Source organism: Molossus molossus, unplaced genomic scaffold, assembly GCF_014108415.1.
Source record: "Molossus molossus isolate mMolMol1 unplaced genomic scaffold, mMolMol1.p scaffold_m16_p_7, whole genome shotgun sequence".
NCBI classification, from domain to species: domain Eukaryota; kingdom Metazoa; phylum Chordata; class Mammalia; order Chiroptera; family Molossidae; genus Molossus; species Molossus molossus.
Window position 1 is genome coordinate 48,650,260 of NW_023425401.1, and position 18,201 is coordinate 48,668,460.

The following is an 18,201-nucleotide window of genomic DNA, read 5'->3' on the forward strand; positions in this document are numbered from 1 at the left end:
CATCTGTCCTGACCAGGAATCAAACCTGCGTCCTCTTGGTGCATGGATCGATGCTCAACCACTGAACCACATCAACTGGGCTAGAGCCCTTTAAATAATTAGACAATAGTTATCCTAATAATGGAATGATACCGTCCAACTTTTTCACAAAGAAATATAACCTCATTTTGTCTGTTTCTTCTTTTCATGAACAACTAAAATTCTTACCATGGTCTTCTGCGTACATCATAAAGGTCAATCTTGTTTGGAGTTCGGCTGTTATCAACCCATGGAGAAGCTTTAAGAGAGGGAAAGAAAGAGAGCAGTGGGGAGGGGGGTGGAGAAATTAAGTTACGTTAAAAATTTGAGAAATTACATCAAAATATTACATATGATCTATGAAAATAGTATTTAAAATAAGTCAAAAACACATTTGATACATTCCACTTATACAACAATATTAAAATGGGAGATACAATTTTTATGCCATGATTTTTTTGTTTTTAAATGGAAAACAATATAACAACACAAAAGAAAGTCAACAGAAGTCAACCTTCTTTTTCATATTATTTCAGAAATAATTTGTAGACATTGGGATTTTCTGGGTGCTGACTTATATGTTTTACCAGGTGTCCAGAAATTATATATTTTTCTTCTTCTCTACTAACAGAGAAATTACCTTAAAAGAAAAGAGATTTGCTACTCATGGATATTATGCTTTCAATTATTTAATCCTTGTATTTTCATTCAAAGCCATACTATCTTGCTCTATAAAAACACTGTTGTTGAGCGGGAAGGAGGGAGTTAAGGGGGGGGTGGGGGTGGTCATCAATAATACTTTCAACAATAAAGATAAGAAAACAAATTTTAAAAAGATTGTTACTTTTCTTAGATTATCATCAAAAAGCAGCATAATTTTTCACCTTATTATTAACATATTTGATAATGGCCAGTCCCTTTGAAATTATAATTAAAAGGTTAAAGTATAATAAAGAAAACTCCACAAAACACTATTTTTCTTACATTGATTTAAATGATTTGAATTCAAGAATCTTCTCTGTAATCAGGGGGAAAAAATGTTTTTGTCTAACTGCATTGATTTTAAATATAATTTATACTTATTCTAATTAAATCTATACTTCAATTAATATGCTTTACAGGGCTTCACACACACACACACACACACACACACACACACATTGAACCCAATAAAGAACAAAAAGTGCTGATGAACTGGATGATAATTTGATGCTGAACAAGTTCTATCCTCGAACGTGTTTATATATTTTACCCTTGTAAAAATTTCTAATAATAATTCATATGACTTATGCCCTCCAATCTATTTTGCCATTTATTGAGAAACCATGAAAATTGTGGAGAACTTAACATTAGGATATGTCAACAAATACATAACACTGAACCTCTTCTTGAATGTGAAATTTCTTCCTTATTAGTGACTATATTATAAATGATTTATTCATTTTAAATGGCTAATCTTATTTTGGTGAAATGGTAAGTTTAAATATAGCACTCCTCCAACTAAGCCAGTTACTTATGTAGTCAATGCAACTGAGATGATAAACTGACTTTCATTCTTTCAATTTGCATTTGTAGAAACTTAGAGCCAGTGAGATAAAATATCGGTATTTTTTCTTTCTGTGGTACACTGCAATTCAGAGACTAACATTCTGGTAGATACTTTCAACTCTTCCTGAATAATATTTGACTCGCAAGATAGAGTAGTAATAACTAAATATTTAAATAAACTATATCCTACTTTCAGTACAAAGTTGTGCTGATTATAGGTTTATTGCCTCTCAGCTCCATAGTCACCCTTTACCTTGCTCTATAAGAATGGATCTGGGCACTTTAGCAATGTTTCCTTTACCAATCAGCACAATTTTAAGCTTTGTCAGCATATGATGAAAGAAACACATTGAATGAGGAAAGGAGTTTTGTTTCCTGTTTCTGGTTTATTTGGCTCTTTTAAAGGCTCTTTTATTTTAAGGTTCTTTTCCTGTTTCCCATGTTCAAAATGTTGTGATTTCTCTCTCCTGACTGGACTCATACTGATAGAAATGTATGCTTGAGATAAGGGAAGTAAGATTAGTTACCATTGCCAATATAATAGCAGCCACCATGAGTGAAAAGTAACTAACCAATGAATTTGATAAAGTATTTAATAAAAATGGATGACAGTCACATTTCAATTAGATTTCTGAATTCTTTGCAGATCACATTCAGCTAAGATTTTTGTTTTCACAGTAATTGCTCATTGAAATGAACTGTGATCAGTATTACTATGCTCCATAAAATTTGTATCTATCTTTAAAGATGGAAAAAGTGATTATAATGTACAGTAAAAGCCAGACCATTAAATTTTAATATAGCACAGTGATTTTTCAAAGTATTTCATCTCATGGTACACATAAAATAATTACTAAAATTCTGTAGCATACCAAAAATATATTATACTTTTTGCTGATCTGACAAAAAAAATAGGTATATTTTTTATTTATTCACACTGGATGGCTATTGTTGTGTTGGCTGTGATCATTTTTTTTTTAATTTGACAATCTAAAGGAAAAGAGGTCATTGCCCCTGACTAACTACCCAGGTAGCATGTTTTAAAAATTCTTATGGCACAATGGCTGAAAATTGCTAATATAATCTTAAATGGTTTATATTTGAAAACATTAAGAAGCTCCTCTTAAGAAGTCTTCTGAGATATCTATTTGAGGATATATCCCTTGATTATATTTAAGATATTCAAATTTTGGAAAAATTAGACAATGTGCTTTCTTCTGTGATCTTACTAATTAATTTCTTGTAAAATCTCATTATGGCATTTAACTGGTACATTATATTTCTATAGGCTCAGAATTATGGAAGATCAAATAGTAAAAAAAAGGATTGATAACCATACAGTGCAACTCCCTGAAATGATCAGATTCATAATGATTCATAATGAAAGATATGTTTGTTTGTTTGTTTGTTTGTTTGTTTTAATCCTCACCCAAAGACATTTTTGCATTTTTATCTTCAGATAGACTGGGAGGGAGAGAGGGAGAAAAAACATTGATGTGAAAGAGACACATTGAATGGTTGCCACCCACACAACCCCAACAGGGGCCAGGGACAAACTTCAACCAAGGTACATGCCCTTAGCAGGAACCGAACCCAGGTCTCTCTGGTCCACGGGCCAATACTCTAACCACTGAGCCAAACCGGCCAGGGCAAAAGATACATATTTAGAGAAGAAATCTAGAACTTCTAAAATCCCTGCAAAATGTGAAATGTTTCTCAGTTTAGATATCCCTTTTGCTTTCCAATAAAATATTCGGAGGACAGGAGAAAGGAATAGATATGACAGCCCACAATGTGGGCACATCATATCTGAATGCCAAAGTTAAGGGTGATAATAATATTTTATGAGAATGTTTTCCTCTGATCAAAAAATGAGCTATGGGTATACCTTTGACTAAATCTATTGAACTACCATTCTACTTCACATGATATTGAAGGTGAACTATGTCAGTCATTGAACTGCTGATTTCAAAAGGTGTTTATACATTAAGTCGGAATACTAAAATATGCCACAGTAATATTTTTGAGAAAGTATGCAAATCATAAAGCAATTTCCTGGTGAAAACAGTCTAATATAATATAATGCAGACTATGATGGTGCATTGAGTGCTGATTCTCTTGGTAGAAACACCATTTCACATGAAAGCTAATTGCATTTCCAATTAACAAGTTCAAATGCATTTTTCTTGTTCTATAGAATTCACATTTTCATTCACATGAGAGAAAAGAAAAATTGGATTTCACATACTTAAAAATACCTCTAACAGCTAACCCTTGTCCAATGGCCTGGATCTAACTGCTGTTATCTCTCTCTCCTTCTCCCTTTCTCTTGCTCTAAAATCAATAAAGAAAAAATATATATTTTTTAAAAGCCCGGCTGGTGTGGCTCACTGACTGAGCATGGACCCATGCACCAGGAGGTTGCTGGTTCGACTCCCGGTCAGGGCACATGCCCAGATTGTGGGCTCAGTCCCCAGTTGGGAGCATACAGGAGACAGTCAATTGATGTTCTCTCTCATCCATGTTTCTATCTCTCTCTCACTCTCCCTTCCTCTCTCTCTAAAATCAATAAAGGAAAATTATTTAAAAAATAAAAAATAACTGTTATTATGTCATCACTATGTTAGACTTGTCTCAGTCATCTCCTACAGTATTATTCAAGGTTCTGAATTCTGAGCCAAGACAGTGAGTTGGACTGTTTTTTAATAATTAATTCAACAAATGTGTACTGTATAGTTCACAAGATTGTCAGAAATCTGAGTGCTGCTGCCCAACGACCACTATTACAGAATGGATTCTCCACAGTCCCTCATTTGCATTATGGCTCCCACAACAAGGTCCAGGATGAATCTCGTAGACAGAGTACAGGTGCCAGACCCATATCCAGGTGTCAGAGAATATAGAAAAGCACACAGCTGGCCTCTTCAGATTTTGAGTTAGAAGACAGTCTCTGTTCCCCAGTAAGTCATTTAACCTGGGAAATACTCTAAACATAGAAGGATGATTCTATATTAGTATAATAATGAAGTAACTTAATGAACACTCTAAAATCTTGTTTCTTAGAAGAGTATGGTTTATTTCTCACTCATATAACAGTCCCCAGTAGATACTACTTTTCACAGGAGCACAGACTCTGCTCCAAGAGGTATTCAGAGACCATTAGCTGATAAGGCTTTTGTCTTTTTCAACTTGGTTTCCAAGTGCACCCAGAGCAGCTACTAGAGAACAGGATGAAGTGTGGGGAAGACTCATCCCATTTACAATGATTTCAGGCTTGAAGTGACACCTATTAGTTTCACTCATGTTCTACTATCCTCTGTAGATGAAAGGAGGTCTGAGAATAGTAATTCCTAGCTGGGCAGTCATTTCAAAAAACAAAACTTCACAGTGGAATGAGAAGACAGAATTGTGATGGACAGCTAGCAGCCTCTGCCTCAGATACAGATGGACAATTAGAAAATGAGTACTATTTACTACTATTATAACATCAAATTTTCTGTTTTAAGCAAATGTCTTCAAATAAACCATATTTAGTATGAGATACAGAAGAATGGGCTAAATTCATAACCCAGTAAATTTATAAAAGATGCTGGACTTCAGAATTATTTCTAGACTAATCTCAAGACTAGGATTGCTTGTACAAGAAACTAACTAGAGAAAATGATGAGAAGTCAGCTAAGTGCTGCTGTTGATGTTGTTTGTGTTATCAAAGAAACCACAAGACTAGTCTGCAGAAATCTGGTAATTTTTGCAAACCCCCAAGCAATTTGGGACTCTGGACCTGCACCCAAAACAAAGTGCTATGAAGGCTGGGTATTCCCAGGCACATTTTTCAGATGTGTCAGAAAAGGTTATAGACAAGAGAGCTAACATGATCAGGAGTGGCCTGATGGACCAAGAAACTTACTTCATGGAATAAATACAGGGTCTTTGTATTTCTTGCCTGATGGATTATAATAAATACCATGGGCCAGTGATTGCTCAGTAATTCCTACTCTCTTTTTACAAATGACAGTTCTTAGTAGGGTCATCCAGAAGACACCACCATTTGTATATTAGTTATCTGGGCACTGATGGGAAGGGTAGAGCGAAAGTAACCAGTATTCTGCTGTTTTTAAGTAGCCATATTAGGAAAAGTGATATCCACATGCACAGAATCAGAAATCCTGGATATTCAACTGAATATACTAACTCAGCAATTTTCAATATTGTTCCTCTTACAGCACTCATAAGCTAAAAAATACACTTTTTGCCAATCTGGCAAAAATAATTTTGATTCATCTGCACCAAATGTCTATTGCTATGTTAGCTGTTGTCATATTTTTATTTGACGATCTAAGGGAAAATAGGTCAGGACTGCTGACTAATGAGTCAGGTACCGCATGTTTTAAAACTTCGAGTGGCACACCAGTTGAAAATCGCTATACTAACTTAATGGGACTCTGAATTATCTCCTGGGGGAAGGAGGTGAGTGTGTTCATGTGTGGACAGAAGCAGATGCAGAGATCATTGCACTGCCAGAGGAACAGACACTGACAGGCCTTCAGTGTACATTTGTTCTTCTTCCTTCCAGTAATAGCACTCCTCGAGTTTTAAATGACTGCCTGATAGAGACAATACTTCTCAGTCTCTCTTGCCATGGTGAAGTGTTAAGATGAAATTCTAATCGAGAACACTTGAGCAGAAGTGATAAATATACAACTTCTGGGTCATGCTGTTTGCCTTCTACTAATTTTTCCCAATTTTTTTTGTTCTCAGCTGTGGATATGGTAGTGTTGATCCAGTTTTGATCATACAGATGAGAACAACAACCTAAGAAATGGCAAATAGATAGAACCTCAGTCCCTGGAAACCTCATAGGCCAGATTTACTGGAACCAACTGATTTATCTATTAGGTAGTTTATCTGAAAGAAATAGAGATAGTCTTTGTTATGTTAGTCATTGCTTAAATAACTGAAACAATATTCTAATACAGGTCAGAAGTTTTCTCAGTTATACAAACCTGGGTCAAGTTCTAAAGCTTAGAGAATGTACAAGAGGCAAAACATACAGTGTTTGAATCCTCCTTCATTATTTTTTCCTACATTCTTATATCTTAGAAGAATATTATTTAGGCCCTGGGAAACTACTTATTGCCATATAATATTTTTATTGCTGGGTAGTTTTAATGTCTGTCTTATTTATATATCAATACTGAATTTTGGAGCAGATATATGTTTATGAAAAGTAAATGATCCCCAAACAATTCCAGATCAAGTTTTCAAATGCTGAATGACTGAAGCTTTATGACATAGAACCACAGATGAGATTCACAGGCAGATAAAAACACTAGAAAGTAGTCATTCCACATAGGTAAATGCTAATAAGTACAGTCCATTTTCCTGACTCTTCTTTAAAATTGTATTATCTGAGCTACATTCAAAAAAATGAAATTAGACCACCAACTTATACCATACACAAGAATAAACTCAAAATGGATAAAAGACTTAAATGTTACTTGTGAGTCTATAAAAATCCTAGAAGAAAATGTAGGCAACAATATTTCAGACATCATACGCAGCAGTATTTTCACTGATACAATGCCTAAAGCAAGAGAAACAAAAGAAAAAATGAACACATGAGATTACATCAAACTAAAAAGCTTCTGCACAACAAAAAAAAAAAACAACCATCAAAATGGAAAGGGAACCCACTACATGGGAGAGCATAATTGCCAATGATACATTAAATAAGGGGTTAATTTTCAAAATATATAGAATGTTCATACAACTCAACAAAAGAAAGACAAAGAAGCCAATTAAAAAATGGGCAGAGGACATAAATAGATACCTCTCCCCAAAGGACATATATATGGCCAAGAGACATATGAAAAAATGCTCAACATCACTAATCATGAGAGAGATGCAAATTAAAACAACTATGAGGTATCACTTCACACCTGTCAGAATGGCTGCCATCAACAAATCATCACATAACAAGTGCTGGCGAGGATGTGGAGAAAAGGGGACTCTAGTACACTGCTGGTGGAATGCAGACTGGTGCAGCCACAATAGAAAACAATATGGTGTTTCCCCAAAAAATTAAAAATTGATCTGCCATTTGACCCAGTGATCTCACTTCTAGGAATATATCCTAAGAAACCTGAAACAACAATCAGAAAGAATATATGTACCCCTATATTCATAGCAGCACTATTTATAATCACTAAGATCCAGAAACAGCCCAAGTGTCCACCAATAGATGAGTAGATAAAAAAGCTGTGGCAAATATACACAATGAAATACTATGAAGCTGTAAGAAAGAAAGACTCTTATCCTTTGAGATGACATGGAGAGACCTGGAGAGTATTATGCTAAACGAAATAAGCCAATCAGAGAAAGACAAATATCACATGATCTCACTTATTTGTGGAATATAATGAACAAAATAGACCCAGAGACAAAGAAAGGAGTATGGTTCAGACTGTCAAACCTCAGAGGAAGGGGGCTAAGGGGGTGGATGAGATGAACCAAAGAACTTATATGCATGTATGCATAACCAATGGACATAAACAACAATTTTGGTGCCGGGAGGGGGCTGGATGGGGAGGAGGATGTCTGGAGGGAGAAAAGGAGAAACATCTGTAGCAAAAATAAATTAATAAAAATAAATAAAATTGTCTGGTCTGGTTGGAAATAACCTAGTGTAGAACTTAGATGAGTTTTGGAGCTAGTCTTCCTAGACTTTCCATTGGATATATGAATTTGGATAAATTACTTACCCCTTTTCAGTAAAATGGGGGTAACAGAGTTTCTGCTGATTGTGACAGCTAAGATTCAATGATTCATACACATAAACACTATGAACTAGAGTTGACATGTAATAAACCCTCCATATGTGGCTGTTTTAAAACAGTCTTGAGTTACTAAAACTATTTATTATAGATTATAGATTTTTTAAATAATAGATTAGTATAAAATTTGCTTAGATTTTAGTCATTTAAAAGCATATTCCTGTGATTAGGGCTTGGAACATCACACCGTTTGCCCACCCTACTCTATCCCCATGATGCAGATAGTGGTCACCCAGCCAATAAAGCTCCTGGGTATCTAAATACTGACTTCACATGGTTACTCCAGAAATCCCATGGAGAATACCAGTATAGGGAGGAGGGTGGGATGGCAAAGCTGTACAGTCAGACACCTAGATAATTATAATTCTATTTTCTCTGCAGCTTCTTTCTGCCTACTCCCCCACTTTGGTTCCTTTTATTTACAAACTGAATTCTCTGAAGTTCCACTCTGATACTTGTTTACAACTCTAGTACCTATAATCTTTACTTGTTTATTCAGCTTAACAAATATTTATTCACTATATGCAAGGCACTGTATTAGATGATACGGGGCGTGCATATATACAAGTAACCATCTATACCTATAGTTGCTTATTTACATTGCAATGCCTTTTTAAAAAAGAATATACAAAACAAATTATGAAAGAAGATATCATTTGATAGCTGTTGTTATAGATAAAAACAAAGTTATCTGAGAGAATAACGTAAAAAAAGACTGCTTTTATGAAAGTCTTCCTATGGAAAATGGCGTTTGTATTCTATTTTGATTGATGGATAAGAATCATATGACCAGAGAAGAGGTACAAGGAACAAAGCATATAGACACATGAAAAGAAGAGTGAGGTTGTAGAAAATTAAATTAAATTAAATTAAAGTTAAATAAAGGGTGGAAAGAAGTATAGGGGTACACTATACTTCTATGCAGGCTGAACTGCATAGTAAATATTAAAAACTAGAGGCACAAGAAGGGTTAGAGTTGAAGAGAGCCAGATGTCATTAGGAGAACAAAGTCAGATTGAGAAATGATAATCTATGTGGTATTCCAGATCACTTTTTAATAAATTTATTTGATTTCTTTTTGCATCGCATTTAAATGTGTTTGTACTTTTCTGTCTCACCCACTTGTGAGCTCCTCCACAGCAAAATTTTCTCTTACTGGTATTAGAATCCTTAGGATATATCAGTTACTTCAGAAACAGGAGTTTCTCCTTGTTCTTCTCTCCTTTGAGGTCATACTTGACTATACTGACTTGATTAATCACATGAATTTTGGGTTTTAATTTTGTCACTGAGCAATGGGACTCGATGTGCAGATAATGTCATCATACTGGCCTGAGAGTACCTCTCTTATCTCAACTGTAATATATCCAGAACACTTCTTTCTCTTCCAGATAAACAAGTGGCAGAAACTCATATGCAGATACATAATATTATGTCCAAAGATAAATCACCAATGTTTTTAAAATGAAAGAACTTATTACAAAGTAATTTGCTGCTAATTCTACACTTGCCCGATAATCCCAAGTAAAACATTTTCATTTAACATAAAGGGTTATTTGCCTATCAGCAGGAGTAGCTGATTACAAGGACAAATTATGCAGTTAAGTGGAATATCAATAAAGTAAACAGTATACAAAGATTTAACCATTTAGATGGTCAATATGCAGTTATTATCTGTGGCTCAGAAATAAGGTTAAACATAGTATGCTCTCTGGAGTAAAAGACACTGGCAAATAATTTATATGTGTGCTACACAAAAAAGTGCAAACTCAGAGAGAGAAAATAGATTCTTATTTGTATAAGCACGTAAATCCAATTAGATGATTATAATGATATATTCATAAAAACAAAAAGAAGTAAATTATAATTCTACAGGAACAAGTTTCCAGTTTCGATAAGTCGATATATCTTCTTGTATAATGGTGATAATAATATTTCTCTCAAAAATGCTATACTTGGTAAACCTGAGAGAAGTGCTTAAAACATTTTCTGAATTTGTAACAAAAATATTTTGAATTTGTAATAAAATACACTACACATAAAACAAATTATATTAGCAAAGACAGTTCTAATATGTAAAAAATAGACAACATAAGGTATAGAAACTTAGCAATATATAAAAGAAAATAGAACAGGAAAGATATCTTTTAGAAGTTGAAAAAAGATTTAAGCAATACTTATTCAACTATTTTATATAGAGTGTTAACCACCATCAAATTGCAAGCCATTCCCAGCATAAATATTCAAAGTAATGAAAAGCAAGGTCCTAAACCCAAGAGATACTTGATCCAGAAAGGCTATCAATCCAAACTGAAGATGAAATAAACAGCCTCCCAGGAAAAAAAAAAAAAGCTAAAAGAGTTTATCACCACCAAACCTGCAATGCAAGAATTGTTAAAGGAACTGCTAGAAGAAGTAGAAGAAGAAATAGAGAGAAAGAGAAACACAGACATAAAGAATAAAAATGGCAGTAAATAAGTACTTATCAATAATAACCTTAAATGTAAATGAATTAAATGTTCCAATTAAACGGCATAGGGTAGCTGAATGGATAAAAAAAACATGACCCATATATGATGTCTACAAGAAACAAAAGCATTAAACAGGTTGAAAGTGAATGGATGGGAAAATTTTTTCATGCAAATAAAAACTAAAAAAAAAAAAAAACAGGGGTAGCAATACATATATCTAACAAAATAGACTTCGAAGCAAATGATATGATAAGAGACAAAGAAGGCCACTACATAATACTCAAAGGATCGATAAAACAAGAGAGTATAACCTGGTAAACATATATGTACCTAACATAGGAGCACCTAAGTATATAAAAAAAATCTTTTGGAGGACTTTAAGGAAGAGGTTGACAGCAATACAATCATAGATATCACAGGACAGATCTTCCGGACAAAAACTTAACAAGGAAACAGTGAACTTAAACTATACACTAGATCAGATGGATTTAATTGACATTTACAGAACATTTCATCCAAAAGCTGCAGAATATACATTCTTTTCAACTGTGCATGGGACATTCTCAAAGATAGGTCTAGGATACAAACTAAGTTAGGACACAAACTAAGTCTTGACAATTTCAAGAAGATTGAAAATTATATTAAGCATCTTCTCAGATCACAATGGCATGAAACTAGAAATCAACTACAATAAAATAACTCAAAAGCATTCAAATACATGGAGGCTGAATAGTGTGTTATTGAAAAATAAAATCAAGAAAAATAAAAACTTTCTAGAAATGAATAAAAATTAACACACAACAACCCAAAATCTATAGGACATAGCAAAAGCAGTACTGAGAGGAAAATCATAGTATTATAGGCCTACCTCAAAAAATAAAAATAAAATAAAATAAAAATCTAATAAACTACAAATAAAATAATTAGAAAGAGAATAAAAATAAAATCCCAGAGTAAGTACAAGAAATGAAATAATAAAGATCTGAGTGGAAATAAATGACATACATTAAAATAAAACAATACAAAAGATCAGTGAAACCAAGAGCTGTTTCTTTGAAAACATAAATAGGATTGATGACCCCTTAGCCAGACACATCAAGAAACAAAGAGTCCTGGCTGGTCTTGCTCAGTGGTTAGAGCATCATCCCATGACTTAAGGGTCACAGGTAAGATTTCCAGTCAAGGGCACAAGGGTTCAATCCCTGGCCCCCGTCGGTGTCATGAGGGAAGCAACCAATGGATGTGTCTCTCTTGCCTAAGACAAGAAAAACAAAGGAAAAAATAAACAAATAAAAAACGTTCTGTACAGCAAAAGAAACCAGCATCAAAATGAAAATGGAACCCACTGTATGGGAGAACATAATTTGCCAATGATACATCTCATAATAGGTTAATTTCCAAAATATATAAAGTACCCAATACAATTCAACAAAAGGAAGAAAAATAATCCAACTAAAAAATGGGCAGAGTTGGCCGGTTGCTCAATGGTTAGAGCTTTGGCTTGCGGTCCAGAGAGACCCAGGTCTGTTTCCTGCTAAGGGCATGTACCTTGATTACAGTTCGTCCCCAGCCCCAGTTGGGGTCATGTGGGTGGCAGCCAGTCAATGTCTCTCTCTCTCTCTCTTCTTCCCTCTCTCCCTCCTGCTCTATTTGAAGATAAATGCAAAAATGTCCTCAGGTGAGGATAAAAAAAAAATGGGCAGAGGACCTTAATAGACACTTCTCCAAAAAAAACATACAAAGGGCCAAGAGACATATGAAAAAATGCTCAGTGTCACTAACCATTACAGAGATGCAAATTAAAACAACAATGAGGTGTCACCTCACACCTGCAAGAATGGTTACCATCAACAAACAATAAATGCTGGTGAGGATGTAGAGAAAATGGAACCCTAGTACACTGCTAGTAGAAATGCAGATTGGCGCCACTCTGAAAACAGTGTGAAGGGTCCTCAAAAAATGAATAGTGGAACTGCCATTTGACTTTGTAATCCCATTTCTAGGACTATATCCTAAGAATCCTGAAACACCAACTAGAAAGAATACATGCACACCTATGTTCATAGCAGTGCTATTTACAATTGCTAAGATCTGGAAACAGCCCAGTAGATGAGTGGATAAAAAAGCTGTGGTACCTTTATACAATGTAATACTACAAAGCTGTAAGAAAGAAGAATCTCTTACCCTTTGAGACAGTATGGAGGTACCTGGGGAGTATTATGCTAAGAGAAGCCAGTCAGCAAAAGACAAATACCACATGATCTCACTTATATATGGAATCTAATGAACAAAATAAACTGATGAATAAAATAGAACCAGAGGCATGGAAACATGAAACAGACTGATGAATCTCAGGGGGAAGGGGTATAGGGAGGGGTAGGTGGGAAGAGATTAACCAAAGAATTTATATGCATATATTCAATACCCATGGGCAGAGACAACAAGGTGATAAAGGCCTGGGGTGGGAGCTTAGTGGAGGAGGACAATGTGGGGAGGGGGGAGACATCTGTAATAGTCTCAACACTAAAGATTACACAAAATTTTAAATGAAAAAAAATTCAAGCCATTCCCATTTTCATGTTAGTATCCTATTTAACTACTCTCGTCTGTCAGCAATAAAATAAATCATTTAATCAATTTCAGCTTGACCAGATCCATAGGTAATTGAAAAGTGAACAAACTATTACAACCCTTAAAAGTGGAACATAAGAGATGAGGTTACACAAAAGGCAACAAAAATAAGGCTACAGAATCACCTCCATAAATTTGGATCACTTGAGAACTTCAAAATAATGTATCATTTTTTATATAGATGTGGTCCTCAGACATTACTGATGAATAGCATATAGCAAAGCAAATCATATAATTCAGAATATAAACCCTATACTTGGATGTAAATAGAATTATCTTCACTCTCTTGTCAACACCTCAAATTTTACTGTCCTAAATCAAACTCATCATTTTATTACAAAAATAAAAATATTTCTGATATGTTATTTCAGTAAACATTCTGATATCCATTCAAGCTAAAAATTAGTTCATTTATACTTTATGTCTGTCCCTATTTTTTAACTTTATTTTTTCTTATTAAATCTTTTCTATTGATGTAATTGAGATACAAGATTGTATAGTTTAAGGCATACGATGTATTAAAGTTTACACTTATATGAGGGCTCAGTGAGATAAATCAGAGAAAGACAGATAGTGTATGATCTCACTTATATGAGAATGTAGAAAATCCTAACTCATAGAAACAGAGAGTAGGATGGTGGTTGCCTGACTGGGGAATGGGAGAAACGAAGAGAGGTCAAAGGGAACAAACTTCCAATTTGAAGATGACTAAATTTTGGGGATCTAATGTACAGCATGGTAAATTATACACACACACAAACCTGTAATTATGGAAGTAATACAGGTGTTAGCTGACACTATAGTTGTAACTATTTTGTAATATATAATTATATCAATTCATTTTTGTAAGGTTTCTAATCTTATCATTTTTTATATCCATGGAGTCTTCTCTTTTAATTCTTATTTGGTCCCTTGTTCAGATCTTTAAAATTCCACATCTGACCAGCATACAGCATACTTTTGGCCAATCCTTTCTAAGTGTTTCTCCTCCTAGTCACAGTAAACACTGATTTAACCATAGTATTTCACTGCCCAAAATGTTTCTGGTATTTTCCAGACAACCTATTCTGACATTCAAGGCCACAGAACCTGCAATTAATAAACCTTTTGCCTCAATATTGTTATTCTTCTGTAATATACTAATGGATTAGCTAGACTCACTTGGCTCCAACAGTATTTGTTCATTTCCCTGTTTTGACTTTGTGCCCTTCTCTTTAAAATGGTTTTGCCTTGCCTGGCTGGTGTGGCTCAGTGGCTTGAGCATCATGTCATGGTCTGAGAGATCTCAGTTTGATTTCCGTTCAGGGCACACGCCAGGGTTGCGGGCTCGATCTCCAATAGAAAGTGGGCAGGAGGAGGCGATCAATGTTTCTCTCTCATATCGATGTTTCGCTCTCTCCTTCCCTCCTTCTGAAAAATCAATGTAAACATTTTTTTAAAAAAAGATTTTGCCTTTCTTTTTTTTTTTTATCCTCACCGGAGGACATTTTTCCATTTTTTGTTCAGGTAGAGTGGGAGGGAGAGAGAGGAACAGAGAGAGAGAGAGAAACATCGATGTGAAAAGGACACATCGAGTGGCTGCCACCCGCACGACCGACCAGGGCCGGGGACAAACTGCAACTGAGGCACGTGCCCTTAGCGGGAACCGAACCCGGGTCTCTCAGGACCGCAGGTCGACGCTCCAACCGCTGAGCCAAACTGGCCAGGGCGATTTCGCCTTTCTTCTTCATTGACTTCATTTAATCCATAATTCATAAACCTTACCCATAACTCTGGTGTTTATTAATTACCTTATTTTTTTCAAAACTCCTATAGCAAATCTATTGCTATAGTTTAATTTATTTGGCATTTGATCATTTAATGATATATATTGTAATCTATCTAAATATCAAATGTATAAATTTGACTGCTTAAGTAGATTCAAGTTTCCTACAGAGCAGAAACAACTTGTTTTAACACAGATTTGCACTGAGTAACCGGGGCAGAGGGCTTTTTGTCTCCCAGTATCTCTTCTCTCCTTCTGACTTAGTTCAGCTCCTGCTTTTTAACTGTGTACACGGTCACCTTGAAGGTAACTGTGACTATGAACCAACTAAATTCGACCAATGTCACATAAAAGGAAAAGCTTTGGTGACTTCCAGTAAGTAACCTTAAAAAGCAAGAGAACACAGTTTTTTGTCCTTTAAGAAAGAGCACAAGTAACAGTGAGGACCCTGAGGCAGACGACGTGCTCAGAGGAAGACAAATAGACAGGAGTGTACTTGTACACTTGTACAGCTTCCCTATCAACTCTGACCTATATTACTGATATTTTTTGATTTGAGTGAGAAACAAACTTCCATAGTGTTAAAAACAACAATTGTTTTAGATTATCTGTAATTGGTAGCTAACACTAGTTCTGACACACTGGACTTTAATAATTATTAGCACAAAAAGTAATAATCAATTTAAAGCTTGTTTCTACAGTGATCAACAAATCTAATTAAACACAGTTACAGTTAAACCTTGTATCCATTCATAAATATTAAAGTAAAAAAAAAATAATTAGGCACTTTTTAAAGATAATTGCTCACCGAAAGCAGTACTTCTCTAAATACCAAAAATATTGAGCCTCCTTTGCCATCCTGTTTTCTTCTAATTGGCTAGAGATCTATCAAATGCTCTCTTCATAAATAACTAAAAAAGAATTATTTGGACTACCTTGTCATCTGCTATTAGATATTTAAAACATGTTTGAGCTATTTTCCAAAAAGTGTTAATTCAAGAACAATTAGCTATCTATATGGAAAAAATGTCACTCCATATACCTGGTACACAGATTCTTCAGCATTTTATTCTAGCAAAATCCTAGCAGATATAATAAGGAAATATCTCTCAGAGGTTATTTAACAGTAATTCAATATATATTTGGCCCCTTTATTGTAACCTCATGTTTTTAAAATGAATAAACGAGGGAGGACAGAGGAAGAACAAATGATTAATAAGACATTAAGAAAATGTCATACGAAGATAATTTTTAGGTTTTTTTTTTTCCCTTTTTTTATAAATGCAACTAATTACTTTAAAAGAATAAGTCCTGCCTACAATGGCATTTCAATGAGCCACTAAATCCTACTTTACAATCCCAATTACTGCAGTAATTGGTACAATTCTGGGTGAAATGAGTTGCTTATACCTGCAGTTTTCATGATGGGTAAAATTCACAAAGCTGATCACTCTTGAAAGCGGGTTTAATAGCTTTAAAGTTAATTTATATACATCAATTAAGAGGCTCCAAAGGAAAGCCTCATCAAAGAAAGCACCTTTCCAGTCACAAACACACACGACGACGATGTCATTACACATGGGTTCCAGCCTCAGCTGTGCCATGAAGCCGGCTGTGTGACTAGGGCCACCACTCTAGCTACCCTACAAGACACACTGTGGACAAGCCTACAGGCCCCGAAGATGAAGTAGATACTGTTAGTTTCTGCCCTGGAAACCTCCTTCGATTCTCCCAAGCTGCTGGTGAAGAAATAGGTTCAGCGATGTGACATGACAGGCAAAGTGCATAACTACACTGGTGGCAGTTCAGTGCACGACCGCCTCTTCCCCCAGCATAATGACTCTTTCATTACCACACAGCCCACCTACCTTCTAAGTTGGAGAACAGCATGAGTAAGAAGGGGCTGGAGGAGGAGAAGGATGATACAAAGGAGGAGGAAGAAGAGGGGAGAAAGAAAAAAGACATACAGAAACCATGTTTCTAGCTTATTTCCATACATAACAACCAAATAAGAACATGGGCAATTGATTGATGCTCATTTCAAACATGGGTGTTAGAGTTCAAATCCCCACTTATTACTGAACCAACTACTGTTCAGAATCAGCTCTGCAACTGCCCCTATATCACGCCAGCTCCCAGATCTCCTCGCTCGGAGTCAACGGTGTCTTCGTGTGGTTTAAATAACCTGACAAGTGGAAAGCATGAGAGTGGCCGACCATCCCTGACTTTCTCTGACATGTAGGCAATGTGCCAAGAAGCACATTTAATTCTTTTCTTAAAATTTCACAGTTTAACCATTAGTATCCTCCTTGTTTCACAGCTGAAGTTTGTGTTTTCCAAGGGTTACCACCACATCAAGTGCTGAAGTGGGATTACACCCTGGCTATTGGGTATATATTTGCTTAAGCCACTGACACCATGTAGCCCTGCTCAAAGGAACATCTTAACACTGACCAAGAATATTTTTTAGACTCTTTTGTGAGTTAGACTATTCTCGTTTCTCTAAAACACTTTATTTTCAATAACTGCAGTTAAAAAAAAAATGTAAGGTTGTTTACAGAATTTTAAAAAGTTATAAAATTCTACATGTGAATTAATATATCAAATAGATTATGATTTTCCCATATTAACAAAATGGAGAAAGAGCCTGAGAGGTAGGTTTTGACAGATTTCGCAAAAAGAAATACAGAGCACCCAGTTCAATTTAAATTTTAATAAAAAATAAACACTTTTTTAGTGTAAACATTTCCCATATATTGCACACTAATACTAAAAAATGCCTTGTTGTATATCTGAAATTTAAATTTAACTTGGCATCCTATGTATTATCTTTCAACCCTGCACAGAAGTGACTTAAGGAAGGCCAGAGGCTAAAACCTGTATCTTCTGACCAACTCCATTGCAGTGTTACTGCTAGATACGACTGCGTGATCAT

General features: G+C 35.1%; 1 protein-coding gene across 3 annotated transcripts in view; it reads right to left on the reverse strand.

Annotated features, from left to right (window-relative positions):
* Positions 1 to 18,201, reverse strand: part of CACNA2D1 (calcium voltage-gated channel auxiliary subunit alpha2delta 1) — a 509,634-nt gene that overhangs the window by 121,856 nt on the left and 369,577 nt on the right. For all 3 annotated transcript variants that reach the window (XM_036247167.1, XM_036247166.1, XM_036247165.1), the window contains exon 8: positions 208 to 277. In XM_036247167.1, coding sequence (XP_036103060.1) covers positions 208 to 277 — 70 coding nt within the window. The remainder of the gene's footprint in view (positions 1 to 207; positions 278 to 18,201) is intronic.